At 45.8% G+C, this 18,053-nt stretch overlaps 1 protein-coding gene across 5 annotated transcripts in view; it reads right to left on the minus strand.

Annotated features, from left to right (window-relative positions):
* Positions 1-1,243: 1,243 nt before the first annotated feature.
* Positions 1,244-18,053, minus strand: part of kmt2d (lysine (K)-specific methyltransferase 2D) — a 38,324-nt gene continuing 21,514 nt past the window's right edge. For 3 of the 5 annotated variants that reach the window (XM_019895605.1, XM_019895604.1, XM_019895600.1), the window contains exons 40-56: positions 16,181-17,962; positions 13,268-14,335; positions 13,028-13,177; positions 12,784-12,948; positions 12,559-12,706; positions 12,381-12,462; positions 12,129-12,301; positions 11,861-11,985; positions 11,636-11,771; positions 10,129-10,250; positions 8,689-10,048; positions 8,436-8,572; positions 7,086-7,216; positions 6,078-6,363; positions 5,915-5,988; positions 4,201-4,309; positions 1,244-3,769 (exon numbers count right to left, since the gene is read on the minus strand). In XM_019895605.1, the coding sequence (XP_019751164.1) occupies positions 3,677-3,769; positions 4,201-4,309; positions 5,915-5,988; positions 6,078-6,363; positions 7,086-7,216; positions 8,436-8,572; positions 8,689-10,048; positions 10,129-10,250; positions 11,636-11,771; positions 11,861-11,985; positions 12,129-12,301; positions 12,381-12,462; positions 12,559-12,706; positions 12,784-12,948; positions 13,028-13,177; positions 13,268-14,335; positions 16,181-17,962 (6,141 nt within the window). In that variant the 3' untranslated portion in view covers positions 1,244-3,676. Of the gene's footprint in view, positions 3,770-4,200; positions 4,310-5,914; positions 5,989-6,077; positions 6,364-7,085; positions 7,217-8,435; positions 8,573-8,688; positions 10,049-10,128; positions 10,251-11,635; positions 11,772-11,860; positions 11,986-12,128; positions 12,302-12,380; positions 12,463-12,558; positions 12,707-12,783; positions 12,949-13,027; positions 13,178-13,267; positions 14,336-14,403; positions 14,552-14,628; positions 14,794-14,872; positions 15,023-15,112; positions 17,963-18,053 lie in introns of all 5 variants that reach the window. The other 2 variants (XM_019895601.1, XM_019895603.1) reach the window with 2 other exon arrangements.

Raw genomic sequence — 18,053 nt, forward strand, 5'->3', positions numbered from 1 at the left:
CCCCCCCCCCCCCCACACACACACACACACACACACACACACACACACTCCTGATCTGTTGGTACTACTGATCCCACATTTGTTGCAGCTGATTTCCTTCATGTTCATGTTTGGGATTGTCAGGCAAGTCACTTTCAGGGCTGAGCAACACGGATGTGATTGCAAAAGCAGCTCCCCTCACTGACACTGGAAAACTTTTGGGAGCCACCGGGAATTCGGGACCCTGTTTGATTGCAAAGCAGAAGCATGATGTCATAAGTAGTTCCTGGAATGGCCGCCAGAGTGAAGCTGCATGATTTTCATTCATTTTGTTGGCCTTGGCCACGCCGAGGCATTGATCAGGAAATCTGTGTGTCCATATTTGTTTGTGTCCGCGTTTGTTCATGTCCGTCGTGCATGCAGCCGGGAAGTTTATGGGAGACACATACGGCCCTGTCCGTGTTTTACGTTGCCATGCATACGCGGCTATTAGACATCCAGTCCTTGTGTAATATTTCATGATAGAAAAATCCATGTTGTGTAAATGTTTTCAGGATTACTGTATATAGATGATAGACAATAAATTCCTTTTTTTTCTTAAGTGACTGGCTTCATGAACCGTAATGCTTCACTTTTTTTGTGTGCATGCACTATATACAGCATAAACTATAAATAGCTGGAATACTAACTAAATATAGTGCATGTGTGTATTAATGTACAGTACCAGTCAAAGGTTTAGAAATAAAGCTTCGAATTCAAACGGTCTTACACATTAGGAGGGCAAGACGTTCAAGCTCTTGCTAATGCAGAGCAGTGAACTGAAAGTCATTCCAGGTCATGAAGCATCATCCACATCAAGACAGCTGACTGAGAAAATATGCAAAGATCTTTCGTCAACAAAAGGTGCCTCGTTTGAAGAATTATAAATTCTATTTTAACATGTTTGTGGTTTACCAAATAATTCAAATATTTCTTAATGTTGATAACTGAAGCATGACTCCACTTTTGTTTTCGACTTTGCAATTCTGACCTCCCGGGTCAAATGAACCTCTGTGTCCCGTCACTTGAACCAATTAAATAGTAAAGTCAAAGAAAGCCCCAACAACGTGCATGCATGTGTGCAATACGTTTGTGTTCCGGACTTGAGAATGAACAAACACATTTTCTGGAACTGGACCTCTTGGCATGGCACTCATCAAAATACAGTCTTCCGTAGTGAGTATGTAAACAAAACTATTGGATGAATTAAAAAAAGAAAAGTGCATATATTTAAAATGCATTTTTATTTCAGTTTACAAGAAACAAAAGCAGACAAATATGACAGGGCATTGGGGAAAGAGTGGGAAGCTGTATATAAAGAAACCTCTGGCTTCCTGAAAAAAATATGTACAATTCAAAAGAATTTTCATACAAAACATGCCACTTACAATTAAAAATCAATATATTTATTTGTCATCCCTAAAAGTATATCTGCTGTACAGAGGCAACATCTTTTTTAAAAAGTAGGTGATGTTTAAAAAAAAAAATCAATTTGAGCAAATATTTATTAAATTATAAGATATGAAGAAAACTTAAATTAAGATTTCAAAAAGGCTGAACATGTCTCAGGTTTAAAATCCAGTGAGAGGCGTTAGGTCTCATTATGGTCTTCCCTTGAAATTGAAACATAGCAAAAGCACAAGTAAAATCACTGCTTGGGATACTTGATCCACTTGAGCAAATGTCGCCATAATATATATATATGGATGGCAAGATCTTGAGATTTAGGAGAGAGTGCAATTCATGAGCAGGTGAAGTCTGGGGATGAGTTGGGTCTGCCAAGTAACCATTACACAACACATTCACTTCTAGAGGGAAAAAGAGACAAAAAGAAGCATGACGACAGAAGGAAAGCTTCTTTCCATTCGTGGGTATATTCATCCAATTGGAGGCAAAGAAGGGTCATGATTTGGTAAGCATAAATACAAAAGAAAAAAACAACAACCCAACATATTCCATAAATACAAATGCTATGCACTGCTGTGTGATGTGCATTCAACACACAGATCCTTTTTGCCGGCACCTCGTCTTCTACTCTCACCGCTTTTGTTTTATGTCAACAAACTCGCCTCTGAGAGCTTATAGCAAAAACACTCATAGAAAAACAGGTTAATGCAAAAAACGCTCTGGTTCATATACATAAAGATATTAGTTTGCCATTTTACATATATTTATACGTATGTACAGCTTTGTTAAAATGATATCCAGTGGTTGATTTTTTTTCTCCTTCCATTTGATTTCTCTACACTTTATTGATTACAAAGGGGCTTGCTGGGTACAGAAGCCCCAAATGCATATACCGTTATATACATTTATACAAGTTTGCATTTTTCTTTTCATCCTGTGAGGTGGTAGGGTTTTTTTTTGTTTGTTTTTTTTCCAGAGGAGGAGGAATATAGCAGTGTGGGAAATTTTAATAAAGCTCCCTTTAAAGACGTGTTTTTTTTTCCTTATAACTCTCAGGTAGACAAGGAAACAAATGCCCTTTTATCCAATTAGTCTTTCCCTGCCATCAGTTCAGCCTGGAGGAGAGTACCGGCCCTAGAAAAGCACATACACACGCACGCACGCACCTGGAAAGTAGAAACACTGCAGGCTGCACTCAGGCAAAAGGAAGACCTACTACAGTAAAATGTTCTGTCCGCTAAATCTGACAGAGGACAAGAGCGTCATTGAAAAAGGTCATTTTAGTAGTCATGCGTCCACTGACAGCAAAGAAGAAGAAGAAGCGGATAATTTGGTGGCAGACAGGATGTGACGCTGAGCTTCTGATTGCCTTTTTGTTTGAATGCTTATCCAAAACGCTCATAGAGTTCCTCTGTATAAATAAGTCATGATGAATCATCATCATCATCATCATCATCAAGGTGGCTCCGTATAGTAAATGATCATCAGCATAGAGTAGACAGCGCAAACCTGCTGCTTAAGATTCCCTGCTTGTCCAAGGACAGTCCCTCCAGACCCCCTTTCATTCCACAGTAGCAGTTAACAGTTTCGTCTTTTTTTTTCTTTTTTTTCTTGTTTCTATACAAAGCAGTCACTTCCCGCTCCAATCAATGAGGTAGACCGGGTCCAACAAGCCTTTTAGGACTGTGCACGGTTCAAGAGGAGCATGGGCGCCTCCGGAGTCACTACAACTTTTTTTTTTTTTTTCCAACCAAGATTGTCTCGCTAGCCAACGTCCACGTTGTCTTCATTGATGTGATTGCAGATGAGAGAGGAAGTACTTTAGGTCCAACTTAAAACAAGAAAATGCATTAGTAGTATTTTAAAATGGCTTCTTTGTGTCTTGATTTTTGTCGCTGCTGTTGATGCATGGTGCTTGTTGACATGATTGTTCTCATTTTTTTTTTCAAGAGGGTTTTAGCCAACCAAAAAAACATGTACGGGCAAAGAAAAGAAAAAAAGGGACTGCCCTGGTGTTGTGGAGGAGGTGGTGGTGGTATGTTGATTAATGCTCGTCAAACCTTTGGCTACACGCTCAACTGTCACTTGGGGTCGTCCCAAGATGGAGGCCAGCCTTCCTCCACTTGGGGGAGAGCAGCTTATGTACTGGCAAAGTCAAGTTTAAAAACAAACAAATTAAAAAAGGCTTTGGCGCAGAAAGGAGGCGAGGCGAGGCTCCACCTTCGTTCCTTCCTTCCTTCCTTCCTTCGTCTCAGTTCATCCATTTTCGGCAGTTCCAGGCTCCGCAGTGGCACGGGATCTTGTGCTGGTCATCCTCAAAGTCAAACTGGTAGTCGTAGGTCAGCTGCAATGGACAAACGCGCACGCTCACACCAAGTCATCGACACAAAAAGCCTTCATCGTCAAGCCAGTCAACAGCCCATGCTGCATATTTTCGTCCTCAAAATGCTCCCCCATCAACTACTTTTATTTGTTGTGAACTTGCTGTGAGCAAAGCTTCAGCTGTGCTTGAAAGTGACGAAAATAATGGCCTCAATTTGGTCGGCAGGAAAGCAGCAACGAAGAAGATCAATGGATCTTTAAAGGGTTCATGCAAGTCAAGGTTGAGAGCTATTTCAAGAGATTGGAGTTGTACAACACTCATCTGTGATGACTTGTTTATAGTTGGGTCGAAATTGGGGACTTGTCTTTTGAACAAAATGATTTTGGGGGAGCTGTCTGCTTTTGCAATGGGTCCTGAGGTAGCAGTTGATTGTAATGACACATGCAGCATACCTCCTCTCCTTTGGGGATTCGGCGACTGGAAATGATGATGATCTTGTCCTCTTTGTCGAACGTCACAACCTCAGCGACACAGTTGGGCGCGCACGAGTGGTTGACGTAGCTGAGGTGGACAGGACAAGGTGAATATAAAACAACTTGCGGGAAGGTCATTCACAGTAGCAAAATGATGACACAATTTTGCAATAGATTCACAGCAGCAAAGGATTTGATCAGCTTTGTTCTCCCCGGCGCCATCTGTTGGATGTGCTAGGGAACTACACCCATGAGGCCCCGGAGAGAGGGTGTGTCTAGTGTGCCTCTCAGTGTTGTTGGGTGATGTTTGAATGTGTTGCTGCTCCATGCGGCCATCTTTGGCATTTCGAATTACATTTTAGCATTAAACTAGCACTTTCGTTCAATGAAATTGGTTTGGTTTAACATCGAACATTCGTCACTCAAATCACTCATCTTTCCTCAATGATATTCATGGCAATGCTCAACTCAACTCAAATGTATTTATAGAGCACTTTCAAACAGCCATCGTCATACAAAGTGCTGTACATGGAGCAACTAACATATACTACAGTAACGCAAAGCAACAAATCAGGAACAAAGATGGTAGAGAGAGCGCCAAACAGTATAACTAAGATCATAATTTGGGTCATGCTGAGTCAAATGCCAAAGAATACAAGTGAGTTTTGAGGCGGGTTTTAAAGATGGGCAGCGAGGATTGCTATTTATACATCGCCGCCGCCGTCCCCTTGGAACGATGAACAGTGTTATTTCTGAAGTGATAACTTACAGCACTGTGATTTGAGGGCCTGGTTTATTTATTTTTTTATCTTAAGCAAGTTCAGTGTTCAGTACTTATATTGCTCAGAAAGTGTTCTTACTGTTTTTGATATGTTAACCTAAGCACTTTTTATGGGCCCAATGTTCTATTTGATTTTTATTTTTTAATTATTTGGAGATTTACAAAAACAAAACAGTGATATTCCCCCTGCTGGTCAAAACTAAAGGTTGCAGGTAGGACTTGGGACTAGTTTCAAATACAGCAGAAAGGAAATGGCTCGGACTGCATCTGTTCAAGTCTGTTTCAAAACAATGAAAGACTTTATGATGCCACTTTTTTGTGATATCTATCTTCTGATCTGCCTCAATAATGTAACACATTTAAAATGAAAATAGGGGGGTTCTCAGCAAATTTTAGATGAGATTAAAATATAGATTAATTATATCAATTAATTACAGATCATAATTAATTAATCTCAATTTTTTTAATCTCTTGACAGCACTAGTTTTACAATCAACTTCAACTGAAAATGGCTCAAAAACCACGACTTACCTGAACTTTCACAAGCCACTGTCACTGAAGCGCAATTAGTACTTGAGTTTTTACTCACATGACAATGCAAAAGAAATTAGCTCAGCAACAGTTTATGAATCGAAGAATTTGTATGTGTGGACACTCGTAAATCGAGGTCCATATGTCTTTTGTTTTGTGTCACTTGCAATGAACTTCAACTGGGAGTGATAAACAGCTTGAAGCAAGCCTGCAGTTTGGAGAAATGTACAAGTGTGAGTGACAACAGGCGCCAAGGAATACTTTTGGAACAAGTTTGCGTTTTAAAAAGTTAATCTGTTTAAAGTGTGCGAGGGGGTAAATCGGGGGAATTACTCCCTCATTATTATTTTGTTCAGCCAACCAGTACTCAGGATTGCTTACCGAGCTGGGCCACCAGTCAGAGTGGCGTCAATCACCTGCTCGTTGTTGATGCGGAACATGTAGATACCACGGTTCTAGGACAAAGACAATGAAAGGGTCTGAGGTGGGGGAGTCAAAGGGCTTTTTTGTCATTACGCGGATTGACAATATCTGGCGTACACACCTGCAACTCGTAGACCTTCTCCCGGCGGTTGGCCACCTCATTGCGGATGACTGTGCCGATGTACTCGATGACCATGGTGTGCTTCTCCAGATCTTTCGCGGCGTACAGACCCAGGCCCTGAATGCGAGAGCGAGCCAGGTACACGTTGTTCTTCCACTCGGTCTTCAGGCGCCGATACTGCGAGGACTTGGAGTGGACAAACTGCTTGCTGTATGGCGTGTTCATCTCGCAGGTGAAGGTGCTCTGGTACGCCTTGGACACGCTGGTGCTGTTCAAGGTGTGAGGCCTGAGGATAGATGGAAAAGCAAGACTGTCAGCTGGTCCCCCCCAAAAAAGGGGATGGCCATTTGAGGAAAGAATAATAATGATGATTTATTTATCATGATTAGAGCTGTAATTTTCGGACTACAAGCCTCTACTTTTTTCCAAGGCTCTGAACCTTGCGGCTTGAAAGGTGACGTGGTTAATTGAGGGAGTTTTACGAATGTGCTCCATCCCACCAATCCATTTAGCAGGGAAAAAAGGCTCGTATGCAACACAAAGCATTTGTAGCCACTCGACAACATCAGTGTGGATAGTTAATTTAAAGTGACACTCTGAGCTCAGTCGGAAGCTTGGGGTGCATTTGGAAATGCAGTCTTGACGCCAACACGCCTGCAAGAGTGCATGTGTTCAGAGAGGCACAGCGCGTTCCCCTCCCATCCACTTCCGAACCCAGCCTATGATCTCATCTAAGCCAATCAGCAGCTGTTGCATCTGTACTGCCTGACGCCATTTTTGGGAATGTGTGAGGAAGTCAGAGTACTGAGATAGAATACATATAGGTAGAGAGAACATGCAAACTCCACAACGGGGAGCCAAGATTCAAACCTGCCTTTGCCCATCTGTGAGGCCAACTAAACACGACCCCGCAGTGCTGCTGTGGAGCAAGTTAATTGAGCCAAAATCAATTAGGCTTCAAGAAACCGCTTCAAAACAGATCAAATAGCCCCAAATATTTGGCCTTACCTCTTGCACTGCGTGGGGACTTTGGGCTCTGAGCGAGCACAACCGGTGGGGTTAATCATGAGAGGCAGTTCCATCAGTGGGTGACGGCCATATCGGAACTGGTAGTTGTGGCAGTTCTCCACTCCAGGCAACTAAAATACAAGAAATGTGAGAAAATTGTGTTCAATGTCCTTTACTCATCTACCCATTTTCTCTACCCCACTCATCCTTATGAGGGTGATGGGCAAAGTGGAGTGTCTCCCATCTGACTTTGGACAAGAGACGGGGTAAAACTCAAACCGCTCGCCACCCAGTTGACGGGCAAATATAGACAGACAACCTCTCTCTCTCTCTCTCTCTCTCTCTCTCTCTCTCTCTCTCTCTCTCTCTCTCTCTCTCTCTCTCTCTCTCTCAAAAAAAAATCTCTCTCTCTCTCTCTCTCTCTCTCTCTCTCTCTCTCTCTCTCACACACACACACACACACACACACACACACACACACACACACACACACACACACACACACACCTATTGACAATTTACCAGTCTTGAATGAACACAAAGTACCAAAAGAAAATCCACACAAGCACGGGGGAGAATAAACAAATGCCACACAAGAAGGCTGGCACTGAGATTTAAACCCAGGACGTCACAACTGTGAGGAAGATGTGCTAAACCAGTGGTGCCCAAAGTTTTTGGACCGAAGATCAACTTTTCAATCAACCAACCTCCCGCGATCGATCTGTTACCGCGCACGTGCTCACATACACACGCACGCCATGACAGTGAGGCATGTGACGCACTTTTGCAGCCTGTTAACTATCATAGCTCACACGTACTGTTTTAAAGTGCTTCTCTCGGCCCTTTAGATTCCTATTGTTTGCCCCTGTCCTCGGTGAATTGTACATGAAACAAACCCTGAATGAGAATAATGATTACGATAAAAGATATAGCGCAACAGCTCGGATCACAAGCTGCAATTGCAGACTGCTGAGCGCTAACAACTTCCAGTGACACAGGTCACACGCCACTGTAGTTTAAAGATTTACCTGCTTTATTTCATTTTATTTTTTAATACTTTTTGTGAAAATGAGACTGATAGGATGATTAGGGTGCAGTGTACATTAACACAAAAAATATATTACTAAAATGCACAAAAACACACAAATGGTTGTTTGTTTTGTTTCTCCTTTACACCCCTCGCGATCGACTTGGGACCAGTCCGCGATCTACCAGTCGATCGCGATCAACATAATGGGCACCCCTGTGCTAAACACTGGGCGGGTGCAAAATGCTGGCCACTAAAATTACCAATGAAGGCAAATTCACAAAAGTGGCTCTAAATGTCTTCCAAATGTAGCGCTTTCTCACCGATTCAGTGATGCGCATGACAGCATGAATCGTGAGGCCAAACATATCTTCTCCTTTGACGTGTTCAGTGAAGAGTTTCAGCATGGACGAATCATCTCGGAGTTTGGCAACCTTGTGAACGACCTGTTCCCAGATTCCTATCAACAAACGGCATCAAACATTCAGTCTCTGCTCAGTTCATTTGAAAGGGAAAGAAGACAAGGCAATGAGAGACACCATAAAGACAAAGCGAGTCGACATATCAACATCTTACCTTGCGGAGTCTTGTCACGGTACTGCAAATCCTCCATGCCATGTTCCAGAACACGCACCTCAAACAAGGGGCGGCCATCATCCTCGCTGATGCGACAACGGTAGCGACAGCGCTTGTTGGGCACACGCGTGCTCCAGTAGATGCGAGTGGCCTCATAGCCGACGGGGAAGATGGCCGTGGGCGAGTGGAAGATGGCCATTTGAGAGGGAAGCAGCTGACCGACGGCGTGAAAGATGAGACCACCGACGCGGAAAAGGTGGACGCGGTCCCCTCGCTGCAAGATGCTGGCTATCTGCTTGACCTCATCTCGCTCGATGTAGACCCGCCGTAAAACGGCGAACGAGAGGAGCTCGTCTTCGCTGGGGCCCTTCAGCTTGTGCTGGGTGCACAACATGGTTTTGTCTTTGAAGAACATGCAGCGGGCCCGAATGGCGCAGGCAAAGTGGTAGACATTTGGGCAGCGCAGTCGGTTGCAGCTGTTGGTGGCGCCCGTTTTCTGGCAGCACGCGCACAGAGTGCGCAATCCGCGACGCAGCGCCACCTCTACATTGATAAGCGCACCGCCTTGCGTCTCGTAGACCTCGGTAGACCAAAGGGCACAGTTGAGGTGCACCCATAGGTCCACATCGATGTTCAGCAAGCGGGCAGGCCCGTCCGTGGCACCGTCACCCTCTTCGTGGCAGAAACAGCATTTGCGTTTATCCCGTGGCAACCTCTCGGGTCGCAGAGTAATGCGGAGGCGCTCCATCAGTTCAGACACCTCGCGGCTGCTCTCTTTCTTGGAGCCACCCTTGCGGATGGAGATGACAATCTGCAGCCGCTTCCAGCGAATCCCTTTCCATTTTTTCACATTGGGGAGTAAGACGTCCTCATCAGGAGAGAGAGGCCTGCGTTGCATTATGGCCTTGAGCGAGGACTCCAGCGGGCTGGGACAATCTGTCATGAGAGCATCGCTGACCGATTCTTCCTCCTTGGCAGCAAAAGTGAGAGGATCTTCTGGGGGAACAGTGGAATCAGGACCTGCGGGGTTAGACGTTGGATCAGAGGCCGTCTCTGGAGCCGCAACCGTCGACATCGTCACGTCAACGTATTCTACAAGAGGACCAGCGCCATCGTGCTCAGGCTCCATCTTGATCTGGGCAGCGGTCAGAGTGGCAGGCAAGGGGGATGAGAAGGCTGACTTTTTAGAGGATTCGACCTCATGAGGTGGAAGTGGAGCTTGGGAGGAAGGAGGAGGAGGGGATGGCGACGGAGGCGGGGATTCCTCCACTGGTATAATCGGAAGGTGGCGCACATCCAAGTCATTTACATTGGTGGTATAACAGTGCTGGACTCTCTTGTCTTCATGATCTGGGAATTCCTGAAAGCAAATGCACACATATATTGCTGAAGAAATAAAACACGCAGCAACTGAGCAGAGGCAAAAACTCTTCAACGGACCTGTTTAATCAGTGCCAGAATGTCCACCTGTTTCTTTAATGTGCAGCCAGGCAGAGACACGTCAAATTGCCTCAACCACTCATCCTGACTGGATGAGGCACTGTCCTTTTGACACACAGCACCTGCAAGACACGGTCGGTTGTACATCATTAACAAGTTCGCCTGACTTCATCCCTTCTGTCTGTCAGGATAATAACCAATGTGTTGCCCTACTATAAATGGACACCACATTACGTGTTAAATGTTGCCCACTTGGCATCCGTTGCAGCCTGCTCATCTTATTTTTCCAGAGATGGGGTTTGTCTTTGAATTCTTTCTTGCCTTCCTGTGGGGTTATGATTAGTGGATGTCGTTAATATTTGTCAACTGTGGACTTGCGAAACCCAGTGAGACTATTTTGTGATTAAGGGCCAGATAAATAAATGTGACTTGACTTGTTTTTTTAAAGAAATCATTTTAATGGGTGTCAACTCGGGCTGTGCGATATGGCCAAAATTTTGTAATATTTTTGACAGGTATCTTGACCACACTTCAATAATTATTACGGGTTCTGTGAAAACTGAGCTTTTTTTTTTTTTTTTGTTAAAAAAAAAAAACAAGCGACCAATCCAAAAAGATGCGGAAAGTAGGTTGTTTCTTTTATTTACTGACAGCCATCAACATGAACAAAGTCGGCAACAAATTCAAAATTAAAACCACATTCTACTGCAACTGTGCTTGAATGACAAATAATCACATTATGTGACAACAGAAGTGATTGTGTGTTAACTGCATCAACAACCGTAGCAAGGATACACAGTTTAGGATGTGGATGGATATGTTGTGTGGCTTGGAGAGAAAAAAAAGAAAATGTTAACTAACCCCTCACCGCCGCACACAGCGATGGCTCTGTAGGCATTCATGCAATACACGGAGACGTGCCGTGGACTCCTAGCGATATGAACTGTTTTGATGCTCCCCATACAATATGTTGCATTGTCTCCCTTTTTATTAATCCGCAAACAGATGGTGGCAGTCATCGAAGACGTGCGTTGCGATAAATAGGATGTGGATGTATATTGAAAAGAGAGGCTCACTCCCATTGGACCATCGGAGCCGCAAGCGGCTCATACATTTTTACGAGCTCTTGTACTTTATCCACTGCCAGGTAATTTTGAAATGATAAATATAGTCGCGTAATGCTCTAATAGACAATGTATGTGTACCGTCCGTACACACTTGACAGCGAACATGGAAGGGGATTTAATGTACGTGTGCTGCCTTGGCAGCAGCGGCTGAATTATGTCCTTCCTCTCTCTCACCCTCCGCAAGGTGATTCTTATCTGCTGGTTTGAACTGTCGATCAAGCGCAGACTTGAAAAGGGGGGAATCTGGTTGGTTTAACTGACATTTACATGTAACACACGCGTGGTAAGGTCACGTGACTTATATTGTCCTCATTTCAATGTTAATATCTTGAATGTTCATATCTCAATTTCAATGACGACAAAGATATTTCGCCCAGTACCTGACTGTACAGGCACTTTCCCAGGATCATCCACTCCGGGCATATCAGGGTTCTGGGAAGGGAAGGTCACCTCATATGAACCTGGCATCCTTATCTTGAGCAGTTGGGCCATTGCCATCATCACATGGTTCAGTTTCTGGGAAAGACACGGATTAGTTTTCAGTCAACTATGCATGGAGGAACAACAGAGTTAGAACAGCATGCAATCATCTTGTAGCGTCATACCTTGGCTGCCAAGGAGGACAACGTGAAGGTAACAGCCACCTCATTACTTTTGGCCTTATCCCAGTGGTTGGATATGGAAAGCGCTCTTCCGTCATCTGCCTCAAAAGGTTTGTTCTCTGAGAACGCTAGCAATGTGAAGAGCACATGACGTTTTATTTCACCTTTCAGAAATCATTATGATCTTGCAGTAACAAGCACACTGAAAGGTTCTCCATTATATGTTCACATATTTAAAACATTTTTGGAGCCTAATATTGCCTGTTTTTACCTGGTATCGCCGTGCGAGGAATGAGGGGAATCACAGGCGATATTGCTCTCTCCGTCTCCTCTTCCTTTGGCTCCCGCAGGTTTGGGTATCGTGGGGTTTCCTCTCCAACATTACTCTCCGGGGAGGATGCCGGAATGATGCTTTCAGGAGCATCCTCATCGTCACTTTCCATCCTGTCAAAAACAAATCCGATTTTGTCTCACTTCAGAGCAAATGAATGCTTGAGACATCAGCAATGAAGCCCTGCTGTACCTGATGTCCTCATTCTGGTTATGGGGTGGTGTGGGAAGCGCCGCAAGAATGTCTACACTCTTTGTCTCCTCTGTAACTGCTTCTGTACAGACAATTCAGAGAGCATTTAGAAGCCGAGCTTTTGAACAATAAGTCAATAAAAATGCTCATTTGATGCGGACGTTTTTTTTTTTTTTACCTATCGGTTTGCTTTTGGAATCTGCATTTTTCTGACCCTGAGAGAAATCCTCCCCAGGAGTCACTCCATTGAGCAGCTTGTGCTGTACAGAAGGCGGCGGTGTCGGGGGTAGCGAAGATGGAGGTGTTGGTGGGTTGCTGAGGTTGCTCTGTGAAGAAGACAATTGCCCTTGAGGAACTTCCTAAAATAGGATGACCGAGGACACAGACCTGAGCTTGGCTTTACCTTTGTGAGTAACTGGGAATAGTAGTCCGGGATATTGTCCAGCATTGCATTTCCAAAGGATCCTTTGAGTTGGGCTTTTCCATTGACTGGGCTGCTCCCAAACGGAGCAAAGAGATCCAGGCTTGCTGTGATAGAAGGTTCCATCAAGGGCAGCAGAGACAGACCCTGTAAAATTAACCCCAATTAGCACCCATTGAGGAATCAATCATTTGAGGAATGCATGTGCATGTTGTCACCCATTTACCTGTTTTAGTTGCTTTATAAGTGCTTCAGCACTCTTTCCAACTTCTTCCTTCTTATTCTTTTTCCGTGCATTAGGCCCACGGTCTCCAGGTGCTTTATTGGTGCGCTTTGGCTTTTGTGGCGGAGCCCTTTTGCTTATAGACTGCAAATCCTGAGCGACAAGAAAATAGCACATCACCATAGAAGAACCCTGAGGGTGAAATATAGATACTCCTTAGCCCTCAACTAAAAGAAAACTTACCTCCATATTTCGTGGTGTCCCTTGAAGTTTTTGTTCCAGCATTGCCAGCTTGCTGTTGATGTGGCCATTGATCTCATTGTGGATGCCATCAGAGGGCCGCTGGGCAGCAAGCTGAAGGTTTTTTGTTCTCAAGAGTTTCTGGAGCAATTGTTGTCCAGTTTCAGATCTGGTGTCATCTGCATTAATGAATGCAGAGTTGCTCCCAGAAGAAACCATGTCAGCTGTCGCTTCTCGCTTTATAGCACCAGAGTGGGCTTCTCCTGCACCATCACAGTGTACCTCCCTTGGCTCCTGTTTAATGTTTTGCAGCGTCAACTTGCATAGATTCCCTTCTGTAGAGCCATGCAGTGGGCGAGGAGCAAGGCTTTCGGCAACTTGTGGTGACTGTTGCTGGACATTTGATCCTGTCTGAGGACCATTTGGAATCAGCGTAGTTGTAGGGGGTGTTTCACTAACGGACGTCTGCGATTCGATTTTCAGCCCAGCACAGTCAAGTGGAGTCTTGGCTCCTGGTGACCTAAGTGGAGACGATTTGACTTGACTGTATGGACTTCCCCTTCCAGCTCTATTGTCGGCTACCGAAGGTGTCGTGACATGGGATGGGTGTGAGGGGCTCATGCCAAAAGAACCTCTTGGAGAATATGCATGAGCAGGGGATCCCTGCATGCGGACTCCTCCAGATGCTCCTAGCGCCTGCTGCTGTTGGTGCTGGTTAGGCGTCGGTGTGCGCATCCCTACAATTTGGTTCAGCGGATGTCTGAGATCACCTGGGTGCGTGGGTAGTGACTGACGAGGTGATGTGGGCCTGATCATACGGCTGTGGTCCATCGGAGACCGTGGCACTGGTAACTGTCCTCTCATAACCGGATGTTGGATTGCTTCTCCTATTTGCGGCTGTGGTTGCCCTGGGACCATCATTCCCTGTTTGAACTGAGGAGAACCACTCTGTTGCTGAGCGCACATACCTCCTGGCTTCCCCGTGGCGCCATACGGTATATTTTGCCCTTCCATTCTTGGCATTTGCTTTCCAGCATGTGGCGCCTGTCCCGGTAACGCGTGATGTCTCAACTGACTTTGTTGTAACAATAAGTCAATAAAAATGCTTCATTTGATGCGGACGTTTTTTTTTTTTTTACCTATCGGTTTGCTTTTGGAATCTGCATTTTTCTGACCCTGAGAGAAATCCTCCCCAGGAGTCACTCCATTGAGCAGCTTGTGCTGTACAGAAGGCGGCGGTGTCGGGGGTAGCGAAGATGGAGGTGTTGGTGGGTTGCTGAGGTTGCTCTGTGAAGAAGACAATTGCCCTTGAGGAACTTCCTAAAATAGGATGACCGAGGACACAGACCTGAGCTTGGCTTTACCTTTGTGAGTAACTGGGAATAGTAGTCCGGGATATTGTCCAGCATTGCATTTCCAAAGGATCCTTTGAGTTGGGCTTTTCCATTGACTGGGCTGCTCCCAAACGGAGCAAAGAGATCCAGGCTTGCTGTGATAGAAGGTTCCATCAAGGGCAGCAGAGACAGACCCTGTAAAATTAACCCCAATTAGCACCCATTGAGGAATCAATCATTTGAGGAATGCATGTGCATGTTGTCACCCATTTACCTGTTTTAGTTGCTTTATAAGTGCTTCAGCACTCTTTCCAACTTCTTCCTTCTTATTCTTTTTCCGTGCATTAGGCCCACGGTCTCCAGGTGCTTTATTGGTGCGCTTTGGCTTTTGTGGCGGAGCCCTTTTGCTTATAGACTGCAAATCCTGAGCGACAAGAAAATAGCACATCACCATAGAAGAACCCTGAGGGTGAAATATAGATACTCCTTAGCCCTCAACTAAAAGAAAACTTACCTCCATATTTCGTGGTGTCCCTTGAAGTTTTTGTTCCAGCATTGCCAGCTTGCTGTTGATGTGGCCATTGATCTCATTGTGGATGCCATCAGAGGGCCGCTGGGCAGCAAGCTGAAGGTTTTTTGTTCTCAAGAGTTTCTGGAGCAATTGTTGTCCAGTTTCAGATCTGGTGTCATCTGCATTAATGAATGCAGAGTTGCTCCCAGAAGAAACCATGTCAGCTGTCGCTTCTCGCTTTATAGCACCAGAGTGGGCTTCTCCTGCACCATCACAGTGTACCTCCCTTGGCTCCTGTTTAATGTTTTGCAGCGTCAACTTGCATAGATTCCCTTCTGTAGAGCCATGCAGTGGGCGAGGAGCAAGGCTTTCGGCAACTTGTGGTGACTGTTGCTGGACATTTGATCCTGTCTGAGGACCATTTGGAATCAGCGTAGTTGTAGGGGGTGTTTCACTAACGGACGTCTGCGATTCGATTTTCAGCCCAGCACAGTCAAGTGGAGTCTTGGCTCCTGGTGACCTAAGTGGAGACGATTTGACTTGACTGTATGGACTTCCCCTTCCAGCTCTATTGTCGGCTACCGAAGGTGTCGTGACATGGGATGGGTGTGAGGGGCTCATGCCAAAAGAACCTCTTGGAGAATATGCATGAGCAGGGGATCCCTGCATGCGGACTCCTCCAGATGCTCCTAGCGCCTGCTGCTGTTGGTGCTGGTTAGGCGTCGGTGTGCGCATCCCTACAATTTGGTTCAGCGGATGTCTGAGATCACCTGGGTGCGTGGGTAGTGACTGACGAGGTGATGTGGGCCTGATCATACGGCTGTGGTCCATCGGAGACCGTGGCACTGGTAACTGTCCTCTCATAACCGGATGTTGGATTGCTTCTCCTATTTGCGGCTGTGGTTGCCCTGGGACCATCATTCCCTGTTTGAACTGAGGAGAACCACTCTGTTGCTGAGCGCACATACCTCCTGGCTTCCCCGTGGCGCCATACGGTATATTTTGCCCTTCCATTCTTGGCATTTGCTTTCCAGCATGTGGCGCCTGTCCCGGTAACGCGTGATGTCTCAACTGACTTTGTTGTGCTTGGTGGAGCTGTCTCTGTGCAATCATAGCTTGAATGTGTTGTAACTGTTGATTTGGGGGTAGATTGCGCAGTTGTGGATTTTGAGCAATGATAGCCTGCACCTGGAGGTTGATAGTGGGGCGTACAGCTGCAGGTGGAACCGCAGCCCTCTGTGCCACCATGCCTTGCTGCTGAGCTCTGATCATGCCCATCATGGCCTGTTGTTTCTGCTGCTGTGCAATGAGGCTTTGCTGTTGAGAATGATTCATTAAAACCGACTGTGGCTGGCCAATAATCTGTTGCTGGATGTTGGGATCTTGAGATTGCTGCATGACATTCTGAGCAGTTTGTAGCCGTTGTTGTTGCTGCTGGCCTAAGAAATCCACAGATTTCCCTTCTTCTTTAACCACCATCACTGCGGGCTTGTCAGTAGTACCCAGATCTTGCCTCTGTGGCTGTTGCTGAACCACACTTGCCTGTTGATTCAAAACCAAACTGGTTTGTTGATCAGGAAGTGGTGTTTGTTGCTGCACCACATATGCCTGGTCTTGGTGCTGCTGATGAAGTGATTGTGGGCCCAAATCGGCTTGCTGATCATTTGTGGGACCTACTTGGGTCGTGTGATTGGGGGTGGAGGATCCACTATGCTGTGATGGGGTTTGGATATCCGGGCTGAGAATGTCACCCTCTTTATTTACCCCTATTTGACTATCTGCACCTCCTAATGGCTGAGGAGTGGTACGGCCTGTTGAGGGGGATGAGCCCATTTGTGGCGTAGAGGGTTGGGAAAGCCTTCCTTGCTCTTGGCTTGATTGAATCATCAATGGTGTTTGTTGCCTTTGTTGTGTCATGGATTGCTGCTGAAGTTGCGCAAAGGATTTTGCGACATTCTGCTGCTGCTGTTGCTGCTGCTGCTGCTGTTGAGAAGAAAGCACCCTTTGAGCCAGAATGTTCTGTTGTTGTTGAGCCATCTGAGCCTGGGGACCCCTGAGGACAAGATGACCTGGAGAGACAATAATTCCCTGCTGACCCATCATTGGAGCCCTCTGCTGCTCTTGCTGTGTAACTGGATGGTTTCCAGTCAACCCAGGTTGAGAAGCCACCATGGCTTGAGGCTGGTTATTGGGTTGGCCAGCACTAAAGTTCTGAGGTGGTGGAGCCACAGTTGGGGCTGCACCCATTACTTGTGGAACCTGAGCTATGTTCTGCTGATTCACCTGATTGGCTAACATCTCCTGTTGAAGATTTGCTTGCTGCTGGGATCCAAGTGGGTTCCCCATCAAAGCGGGCTGTGGCTGAGTTATTAAGGCCGACTGTTGATTTCGATGTTGCTGCTGGCCCATCATCGCTTGCTGTTGCTGCTGGAGCTTTGCCATGTGCATCCTATGCTGAAGCTGTCTTTCTTGGAGAAGCCTGGGGTCAGCACCCTGCAGTCCAGGTGGCCCTTGTGAGAAGAATCCGGTTGGAGCACCGGGGGGACATGTAGGCCTAGCACCGTTGGTTCCAAGAGGTACCGGAAGCTGAGGTTGGGCTCTTGCGATGAAAGGCTGACCTTGGGGCATCCGGACGGGCATTCCACCTTGGGGAATCATACCAGGGTGCTGGCTAATGACTGGACCTCCCTGTTGACCCATCATCATCTGCCCAGGTAATTTGGGAAACATGTGAGGTGGGGTTGCCTGTGCAGAATGTCCAGGAGATAGAAGACCTGGGCCTTGTTGCTGCTGCTGCTGCTTGCTTCTATACTCAGCAATGAGATTGGTATGCTCTTTCTGTTGCTTCCGCACCTGGAGCAAAACAGAGTGAAAAAAAGAAAAGAAAAAAACAATAAAAATAATTAAGACAAGATGAATTTTCGTGAGTTGAAATACATTGTTT

Source organism: Hippocampus comes, unplaced genomic scaffold, assembly GCF_001891065.2.
Source record: "Hippocampus comes isolate QL1 unplaced genomic scaffold, H_comes_QL1_v1.1 scaffold113, whole genome shotgun sequence".
Lineage (NCBI taxonomy): Eukaryota > Metazoa > Chordata > Actinopteri > Syngnathiformes > Syngnathidae > Hippocampus > Hippocampus comes.